This window comes from Ananas comosus, unplaced genomic scaffold (assembly GCF_001540865.1).
Source record: "Ananas comosus cultivar F153 unplaced genomic scaffold, ASM154086v1, whole genome shotgun sequence".
Taxonomy (NCBI): Eukaryota; Viridiplantae; Streptophyta; class Magnoliopsida; order Poales; family Bromeliaceae; genus Ananas; species Ananas comosus.
Window position 1 is genome coordinate 25,464 of NW_017890668.1, and position 10,362 is coordinate 35,825.

General features: G+C 41.5%; 1 protein-coding gene and 1 long non-coding RNA gene across 2 annotated transcripts; one reads left to right on the forward strand and one right to left on the reverse strand.

The window, feature by feature from the left end:
- Positions 1–82: 82 nt before the first annotated feature.
- Positions 83–3,568, reverse strand: LOC109704055. Its single transcript, XM_020224790.1, has 5 exons — positions 3,466–3,568; positions 1,594–3,278; positions 556–1,506; positions 372–476; positions 83–265 (listed from the first exon to the last, which is right to left on the reverse strand). The coding sequence occupies exons 1-5, from the start codon at positions 3,515–3,517 to the stop codon at positions 83–85; spliced, it is 2,976 nt and encodes a 991-aa protein (XP_020080379.1). The 5' UTR covers positions 3,518–3,568.
- A 4,982-nt stretch (positions 3,569–8,550) lies between these two features.
- Positions 8,551–9,057, forward strand: LOC109704054. Its single transcript, XR_002214147.1, has 3 exons — positions 8,551–8,689; positions 8,848–8,931; positions 9,020–9,057. It is a non-coding gene; the product is annotated as an uncharacterized LOC109704054 (long non-coding RNA).
- Positions 9,058–10,362: the final 1,305 nt, after the last annotated feature.

Consider the following 10,362-nt stretch of genomic DNA (forward strand, 5'->3'; position numbering starts at 1 on the left):
CTTTGTAAAAGGATTGCAAAATAGCAGCCTGTTCAGCAACTTGTCTTCCATTCAGCAGCTTGTCTTCCATTCAGCAGCTTGTCTATTCAGCAGCTTGTCTATTCAGCAGCTTGCCTTTTCCTTTGCACTTCTTACTTTGTAGGAGGTGTTGTAGTCTAGTTGTTGGTCCTCTACTGGGTGCCTGTGATTGGCATCTTCTAATGAAGTCTGACTCTGGAATAGAAGGTGGATTTGGTTGAGTTGCAGCTTGAGTTTGTGTAGTTCCCTCCATTGGTGCAAAAAAATAATGAAACATCATCAATTACTAGCAAATAACCTTGATGAAAAAGAAAACTAACCAATTAAAAACAATATATATTGATTAATCTTACATCTGGCATCCATCTAACAATGAAATGTGACCTCATATTTTGTGCGGGTGTGGGTGTTGGCGTAGCCTCATTAGTGGTCTCGAACTCTGCTCTATTCCTCCTAACCTGCATAATTGTTAGTTACATTAGTGCTTTGGACTATAAGTTGTCTTTAGCAAAATGAGGGATTGATCATTGTACTCACAGGTAGTTTTGGTACTAATGGTCTCACACCTGCCCTAGATCTTCTGTCGCAAGTAGCTTTATTGTGACCTTTTTCCCCACATTTTGTGCAAGTCATCCTGACCCCATGCCTTCCTAACTTGTTCGAAGTTTGCAACTCACTAGCCGACTTTTTTCTTGCCATCTTAGGCCTTCCTGGCCTCTTTTTATTATCAGGAGGCTGAATAGGCTCTTGTCCTGTCTTTGTCCACATGTCTTGGCCATTAATGGGTTTTATAAGATGCGCATAACATTTTTTATATGTTTCTATGCTGTAGCAATCATGCACATAGTCTTCTGGTCTCAAATTCTCATGTAGCATGGCCGATATAGCATGTGGACAAGGGAGTCCTGTCAAATCCCACCTCCTACAGCTACAGGTCTTTTGGATTAGATCCACTACAAATTGCCCATGACTTGAACCAACTTGAAATTTTCCAGATCCTGCAGGTTGAGGCCAGCAAACAGCTGATTGCTCTTTCAACTTCTCAAACTTTTTTATAATCTTTGGACAAATGCTTCCATTATACTTCTCAGCGGCCTCCATCTTTATATACAGTCTATTCATCAATTTGCATCTAATAGCTTCCAGCATGGACAATATAGGCTTCGCCCTAGCTTCTAAAATATATCTATTGAAACATTCACACATGTTATTAAGTAGCATATCACATTTAGGAAATTCACGAAAATGAGACCTTGACCATTGCTGTGGAGGCTTGTCAGCTAACCACTCATATGCTACAGCATCAGTTTCTTTAATTAGGCCCATCCAGTGCTCAAATTTAGCTACATAACTAGCTCTTGCAGCTGCCCACAAATAATCTTTCAAAAGCTTCCCTTTGTAAGAGTTCTGGAAATTGGAGTATAGGTGTCGCACACAAAATCTGTGCTCAGCATCTGGAACAAGATCCTCCAAAGCTTCAATAAGGCCCTGTGGATTGCAAAATCAATATGCCAAAATTTAAATGTTAGCCAAATACAAAATAACATGAGACTATAAATAATATTGCCCTATTACCTTTTGTTTGTCACTCATAAATGTCCAAGCTGCAGAATTCTGTATCTGCAAATCCTGTAGCAAATGGCTTAAAAACCATGCCCAAGATGCTGTTGATTCAACATCCACAACTGCATAGGCTATCGGAAATATACAATCATTGGCATCTACCCCTACTGCAGCAAGTAGTTGTCCTCCATGTTGCGCCTTCAAAAAACATCCATCCAAACTGATTATAGGTCTGCACCCAGCCAAAAATCCTCTCTTGCATGCATCTAAGCAAACATACAACATCTTAAACTGAAGATTGTCACATTTAATCAAAAAAGTTGAGCCAGGATTACTCTTCTTGACCTCTGTGGCATAATCCCATAAAGTAGCATATTGTTCTGCTTCACTACCCTCAATCAATCGCAGGGCCTTTCTTTTTGCCCTATACAACTTTGTCCGAGATACACTTACATGAATATCTGCTGTCACACATTCTCCAAATGCTGTCAATGGCCACTTAGGATTATTCCTAAATCTGTCTATATATTTTTTTGCAAGCCATGAAGAAGTTACAAATTTGTTTTTGAAGTTCTTAAAACATTTGTGCTCGGAGTCATATCTCTTGACTTGTACAGTTTTCTTATCAGTAATCCATGAAGCATAAATAAGCCATGGACATCCCTCCTTACAAACTGCTCTAACTTTGTCTTTTTCATTCTTCACCAGCTTAATATTGTATCTATTCTTGATGCTATACTCCCTTATAGCCTGCCTGAATTCTTTCATGGAAGCAAAGAGCATCCCAATCCCAAATTGTGGATTTTGCATATCAGTTTCAGCTCTAAACTCAGGATACCTTCTTCGCATCACAAGATCATCTTCAGAACTATCATCCAAACTATGTAATTCATCTGACAGTTCATAATCAGTGTCAGAGTTGCTATCTTTAGGAACATCATCAATTGTTGTTGATGTTTTAGTTCTTACACCCACTTCTACATGAGTATCAACATTTTTGTCAAACAATTCATCATCATCTGTTAAGTCATAGTCACTTTCTATAAATAAACTATCACTTTCATCATCAGACCTATTAGCATGGTCCTTTTCACCATCATCCATCTCTTCATCCCTATTATCCAACTCCTCTGCAATAACATGATCATCTGGATGTTGTCGATTGCTATCATTATTCAGCTCATCCAAAATAGTTTTTGTATCAACAGTCTGTTGTTCGCTGCTACCAACATCTAACTCCTTACAAATCGTATTAGAAAGGGTTTGTTGCTCACCTTGTCTCCCATCATCATTCAATTTCTTGGGTATTGTTTGCTCAGTATCATCAAACATTCTAAACATGTCATTTAATATTGTTTGACTCGTTTCTACTGTTACAATCATGGGTTCCATGTACAATGCAACTCTCGTAGTCTTGGAAGCATGTAAAGCCATCTCACACACATCTTTATCATTGTTTAGCTTTTTGATTCCAAGATTAAGAGAGCTCCCAGGTTTGCACCAATAATAGTTAACTTGTTCTTCATCAGGGTATCCTAAGTCATCTTTTGCTTTATCTTTAATGTCTAACAATGACAGAAGATCAGGATCACAGAAATCATAGTAATCAATTTTACTACCCATGTAGAACCTATCAGGTATAAAAGTAAAGAATCCTCCATGATGTATTTCCATAGTAAAATATCCAGACCCATTAACTGCATTGAAAAAAAGAAAAAAAAACCAAAACACTATGATAAGTAAAGATCGGGACCCAGTAAAGACCCACTACAGTTCTATATAATATTATATTTCTTAAGGGTAATAAAATAAACCAATTACACATCTCAAGATGAAAATAACCAATATAACAATAAAATAAGATAAAATTTGGAGGAAACATACCATATGTCGGTTTTTGGTCCTCTGAAGCTCTTCGAATCATTGTTCTAGCCATCTTCTATGGAAGACGAATCAAACCCTAACCTTCCAACAATGAGGAATGTTAAGAAACCCTAATCTTATCACTTTCTGTTGAAGAGGATGAGGGATGATGGAGAAGACGAAGATGGTGGAGAACCCTAATCTTTCGACGAAAACCCCAAGTGATCCATCGCCTTTGGCGGAGAAGTTCTTCGGTTTCCTCCGCAGCTTCAGACAAAACAGCACTTAACCCTTCCGTCAACTCTCGTTCAGCTTCGTTAACCCAAACTGACGGAAGGGGCAACAAGAATGCAATATTAAAGTTTAGGGGGGTAAATGTCTAATTTCAGAGTTTGGGGGGTAAAGTGAAACTCCGCCAAAAGTTCAGGGGGCAACAGTGCAATTTACCCAATTATTTTATGACACTTTTGTTGAGGAGCGATATCGGGTTTAGTTTGCGACGCACCACCTTAACGGCGAGGCTTACAGGTGGTGGGTGGATATTCGTGAGGATCCCCATACTGATTTGTCTGCCACCACGTGGAGCAGGTTCAAGGACTTACTGTTGACGACCTACTTTCCCCAGAGTGTAAAGAGGCAAATGGAAAGGGATCTGAGAAACTTGAGGCAGGGGGACAGGACAGTGGCAGAGTATGAGCGAGAGTTCTCCCGATTACTGCACTGCGTTCCTTTTGTGGTCCGAGATGATGAGGACAAGGCCCGTATTTTTGAGGTGGGTTTGCTGCCTGCGATTTTCAGATTAGTCCAAGCGTCGAACCTCTTGACTTACAGAGATGTGGTGAATCGGGCCTTGATTGTTGAGAAAGCGGCAGAAATTATGAAGGAAAGAGATGTTGTGGATCGAGGCAAAGGAAAGAGACCAGCAGCAGAGAGCAGTGGTCAGCAATCTTTCAGGAGACCGCCTAAGTATCCGAGAGGCCAATCGGGACAGTCGAGGGGCCGAGGTTCGTCAGCATGCCGTGGAGCACCCGAGCGTCGTCCGCAGCCGCGTTGTGTTATCTGTGGTGGGTCTCACGTACCGCCATAGTGTCCACAACGTGGGGGCAGATATTTTCTCTGTGGTCAGGAGGGCCACTGTCACTCAGAGTGCCCGAGAGGTTCTTTGCCTGCACCCTCGTCAGCTTCAGCACTTGCATCTTCTGCTCCGAGCCAGGGGACCCCGGCAACACCCTCGCAGTACAGACGATCACCGGGACAGCGGCAGTCTGAGAGTCCCCGACAGGGTTCAGGTGGGCATATGTATGCCGCCCAGACAGAGGAGGCCGCAGCATCAGAGGAGGTCGTAGTAGGTATCATTATGCTTTATGATATTCGTGTTCGTGCATTATTTGATACTGGTGCTTCGCATTCTTTTATTGATCGGGAGTTCGCCGAGTTGCATAACATCCCTTTAGTACCTACCTTGCATCCAGGACGAGTGATTGTACCTGACCATACCCTAGATGTTCATGAGTTTTGCCCTCGCTGCCCAGTTAGGATAGGCGACTGGATTATGCCTGTGGATTTATTGGCACTACACAAACTAGGTGAGTTTGATGTAGTTTTGGATATGGATTGGTTGACACAATATTATGCCACCATAGATTGCACGAATAGGACAGTGATCTTTAGAGAACCGGGTCAGCAGGAGTTTGTTTATAAGGGGTGTCAGAGTTCATTGTTCGCAATGGCTATTAGCTCTTCGCGAGCCCGACAGTTAATTCGGAGAGGTTGTGTAACCTATTTGGCTAGTGTTTCTGTGAGTGATGGTGAAGCCATCAAGATTAATGATATTCCAGTTGTGCGAGAGTTCGGGGATGTGTTTTTAGCTAAGTTGCCGGGTATGCCACCGGATAGGGAAGTTGAGTTTGTGATTGATCTTGTCCCTGGGACAACTCCTATCTCGAAAGGACCCTATAGAATGGCACCCGCTGAATTGAAAGAGCTGAAGGCACAGTTACAAGATCTTTTAGATAAAGGATTTATTCGACCGAGTGTGTCACCTTGGGGAGCACCGGTATTTTTTGTTAAGAAGAAAGATGGATCTCTTCGATTGTGTGTGGATTATCGAGAAATCAACAAAGTCACAATCAAGAATAAATATCCATTACCCAGAATCGATGATTTATTCAATCAGCTGCAAGGATCAAAAGTATATTCTAAGATTGATTTGCAGTCAGGTTATCATCAGCTTAAGATCAAGCCTGAAGAGGTTTCCAAGACCGCTTTTAGAACTCGGTATGGGCATTATGAATTCACAGTTATGCCATTTGGATTGACAAATGCCCCAGCAACCTTTATGGATTTAATGAATCATGTCTTTAAGCACTATTTGGACAGGTTTGTGGTCGTGTTTATCGACGATATTCTGATATATTCTCGAAGTGACGAGGAGCATGAAAACCATTTAAGAGTAGTGCTACAAGTACTTCGAGAAAAGAAATTGTTTGCAAAATTAAAGAAATGCGAATTTTGGCTTCGAGAAGTAGCCTTTCTAGGTCATGTCATTTTCGAGGCTGGGATAGCTGTGGATCCAAAGAAGATTGAAGCGATTAAAGATTGGCCTAGGCCGACCAACGTCACAGAAATTCGGAGTTTCCTTGGTTTGGCGGGATACTACCGAAGATTTGTTGAAGGGTTCGCAAAGATGTCTACTCCTCTCACTCGCTTGACTCATAAAGGAGCTAAATTCCTATGAAATGAAGCCTCCGAAAGAAGCTTCCAAGAGCTGAAGGAACGATTGACCACCGCCCCGATTCTAGCACTGCCGGTCACTGGAGTAGATTATGTGATTTACAGCGATGCGTCGCTGAATGGATTAGGGTGTGTTCTAATGCAGAATTGCAGAGTCATTGCTTATACATCTCGCCAATTAAAGGATTATGAAAGGAACTACCCTACACACGATTTAGAGTTGGCAGCTGTGGTATTTGCCTTGAAGCTTTGGCGCCACTACCTCTACGGCGAGCGTTGTAAAGTTTACACAGATCATAAAAGTTTAAAGTATCTATTTACTCAAAAGGAATTAAACTTGAGACAACGTAGATGGTTAGAGTTACTCAAGGATTATGATTTGACCATCCTCTATCATCAAGGAAAAGCTAATGTTGTAGCAGATGCTTTAAGTCGAAAATCGACAGAAAATTTGGCAATGTCGATAACTATGCAACCCCTATAGGTAAAGGAAATGGAGCAATTGAATTTGAAAGTTGTAGCTCCTGATACGCCTTGGAGACTTATGTCATTAGTGATGCAACCTACTCTGATTGATCGAATTAAAGAAAAGCAAGCTCAAGATGAATTCCTGCAAAAGATTCGAGCAAAGATCACTGTTGATCCAATTGGCGATTTTCGAGTGGATGATCAGGGATTGCTAAAATTCGAAGATAGAATTTGTGTGCTTGCCGATCCAGATATTAAAGAGGAGATTTTAAAGGAAGCACATCGGGCACCGTATACTTTACACCCTGGGAGTACAAAAATGTATATAGACCTGAAGTCAATTTACTGGTGGCCTGGAATGAAACAGGAAGTTGCTGATTTTGTGGCCAGATGCTTAACCTGTCAGCAGGTTAAGGCTGAACATCGACTTCCTGCAGGAAAATTACAAAGTTTACCCATACCAGTGTGGAAATGGGAGAGGATCACTATGGATTTCATTGTTGGATTACCTCGCTCACAAGCAGGTCACGATGCCATTTGGGTAATAGTGGATAGATTAACCAAATCTGCCCACTTTATCCCAATCCATATAGTCTGGTCAGGGGAGAGACTCGGACAAGTGTACCTTGATGAAATTGTGCGATTACACGGAGTACCTACTTCTATTGTTTCCGATCGAGACACCCGATTTGTTTCACAGTTCTGGAGAAGTTTACAGGAAGCAATGGGTACCCGATTGAATTTTAGTACTGCTTTTCACCCCCAGAGTGATGGACAGTCTGGGCGTACCATTCAGACCCTCGAGGATATGTTGCGGGCCTGCGTGATTGATTATCAGGGCAGTTGGCCACAGTTCTTATCGATGGCTGAATTTGCTTATAACAATAGTTATCAAGCAAGCATTCAACTGGCACCTTTTGAAGCCCTTTATGGTAGAAAGTGCAGATCACCACTTCCTTGGAGTGAAGTGGGTGAAAGATTAGTCTTGGGTCCAGATGTGTTACAAGAAGCCGAAGCTAAAGTTCGACTTGCACGGGAACGTTTACTGACCGCTCAAAGTCGACAAAGAAGCTATGCGGATAAACGTCGACGGGAATTGGAATTTCAAATTGGCGATCATGTATTCTTAAAAGTCTCACCGTCAAAGGGAGTTAAAAGATTTGGAATTCGAGGAAAGTTGAGTCCTCGATATATAGGATCCTACGAAGTGTTGGAACGGATCGGCCCCGTAGCATATCGGTTTGCTTTGCCACTGAGCCTATCAGGAGTACACAATGTGTTTCATGTATCGACACTGCGAAAGTATGTTTTTGATCCAACCCACATATTAGAAAGTACTCCAGTGGATTTACAAGAAGATTTGAGTTTTGAGGAGCATCTAGTGAAAATCCTAGCTCGAGAAGTAAAACGGCTTCGAAATAGCGAGATACCGTACGTGAAGATACTTTTGAGCAATCACGATAAACGAGAAGCCACTTGGGAATTGGAAAGTGCGATGCAAGAGCACTACCCCTATCTTTTCTCAACGAAATCTTGAGATAAGTATGACAAGTTTCGCGGATGAAACTTCTTTTTAGGAGGGGTGAATGTAATACACTGAACTTTTGCAAATTGCGGAGTTCGAAGGTGTGGAATGGAATGAGGAACTATCCCACATGTTCTAAAAGGCTTGGACAAGTTTTTGGACAAGTTAGAGGATGATTAGAAAGCTAGAAGCGAGAAAGTGCATTGAACTGGCGAAATTCAGCATTTTCTGCATTATGTACCAGTACAGCCATCACCCTGTACCGGTACAGCAAGCAGCAGCAGCTGCAGCTGCGTGGCTGCAGGGCTAGTTTGGTCTTTTCACCCTCCATACTTATCCCCTTAGGCTTCAGCTCGACCCAGAAGTTGCTTGAGGGTGCTGGAAGCTCAGAGATGAGTGAGGCAAGTCTTTCTCTCTCTAGGAATTTTCTCCCTCGACATAAAAGTCGCTGTTTTGCGCCGGTTTCGCGTCCCGCTCGACGCTCGCTATTTAGGTGGACTTGGGGCCAGCTTTTAAAAGGTAAGATGGAGTGTTTTGACAGTACGATTTATGTCTAATGCTGAGAATCACTGAAAGAGAGTTTTAGAGGGATATTTAACTTGATTTCTCTCTAATTCATAGTTTAGCGTCGAATTTTGACGTGTTTTGGTTTCGTTGCTTCCATCTGCGTATAACAGGGATTCCAGCAGCTAGAGGTGAGATTTTCAGCTGTGAATTGACCCCCTTTAACCAGGGATAATCTACTTTGAAGCTTGCTTGAGGTAATTAGCTACTTACAAAGCTAATTCGGAACTAAATGCTATTTGTTGGAACAATTTGATGCAGTTTGGCATGTTTGCTTCGCAGCAGATTTCTGAATCTTATTGAATCGAATTGGTAATCTTGGGAACTGGTTTGGAAGGTGTTCGAACCAGGGGTAAGTGGAAATTTCAGTTAGGAAGCTGAATTATTAAGGTTTCGGCCATATTAACGCATATACAAGTTTATTAATGTCGTGTTGATGTTGCTCGCAGCGAAAATTCAACCGACCTTTGGGTCATCTTTGGTTGGCTCTGGGAAGCCTTTAGAGACTTAATTTGAGGTACTAAAGAGAACCAAACAGCAATTTATGTTATTACTACTTTATGCTAATGTGAATTGAGCCGAAATCGGACAATCCGGCCGTAGTTTTAATCCGATTTTGATGTTTGCTTTTCAGTGGAGTTGAGGCCTATTGGAGTGGATTGAGGGACATAGTAATAAGTGGGTTTGACCTAACTAGAGCAAGTGAAGCTCCCCTATGTTCTATATGTCACTATAGAATGGGTTTTGTAGTGCGTTTTTGGCGACTATATGATTGATATGAATTTGGACATCTTTGTCACCATGTTTAATATGTTTGCCATTGTACCTCTATGAAGTAGAGATGAAGTAGAGAAACTCCATGCATAAAAGTGTTTATGATCATATCTAATACTGTAGATTTACTTATGAACAAGTATAGAATGCACTTATAAAGTAGAAAATAATGACATTCTCTTGGCTCTAAAGTAGAGAATTATGACATGCTTATGACTACGTTGACAGCGCCATAATAGTGGAAAGATTATAATGCCATGTGATTTAGCATTACTCTTATATGTTTACATTCTAGTGGATACTAGTTCTTGTTACTATTTATGTATTGAAATTCCGATCAGAGGATCGAGGGTAAGAACATTGCAAATGAAAACATGATAATTGAGACATGTGGACAGTGGAATATGCTTGCTTGCCATCGTGCTCATTCGCACACGCTTGTAAGGGTCGCTCCCTACAAGCCGGCACTCCGAAGTTGGCCTACGCGACAGTTGCTCGCCCGTGCGGGATTGGGTGCCGAAGTGGATTGCCGTGGGGAGTGTACACTACCACGGGGCCATTAGGCGCGGCGCAAGCTGGACTACCTTGAGTAGATCCTTGTGAATGAAAGGAAAGTGCTAAAGGAAATTGGACCGTAATGAATAATTACCAGTTACAGTATATAGTAGTTACTTACACATTTATGCTTATATTCATGCTTATCATAGTTGCTATGCTTCTATTATTCAGTTGATTCATTACTGTTGAGACTATGAATACATGTTGTTTACATGCCCATTACCTGTTAGCATTGCATAATTATATATCATGCAATTACTGCTTTCGCTTTCATTTAGAACATCATGAACCTAGTG

What these genes read in the sequence shown, in the direction of transcription:
- LOC109704055 (XM_020224790.1), bottom strand. Translation starts at nt 3,517, where the DNA reads ATGGCTAGAACAATGATTCGAAGAGCTTCAGAGGACCAAAAACCGACA. An exon ending in GGACCAAAAACCGACATATG is followed by an intron (nt 3,279 to 3,465) that starts GTATGTTTCCTC and finishes TTTTCAATGCAG; the next exon opens with TTAATGGGTCTGGATATTTT. An exon ending in TTGTTAGATGGATGCCAGAT is followed by an intron (nt 266 to 371) that starts GTAAGATTAATC and finishes GCACCAATGGAG; the next exon opens with GGAACTACACAAACTCAAGC.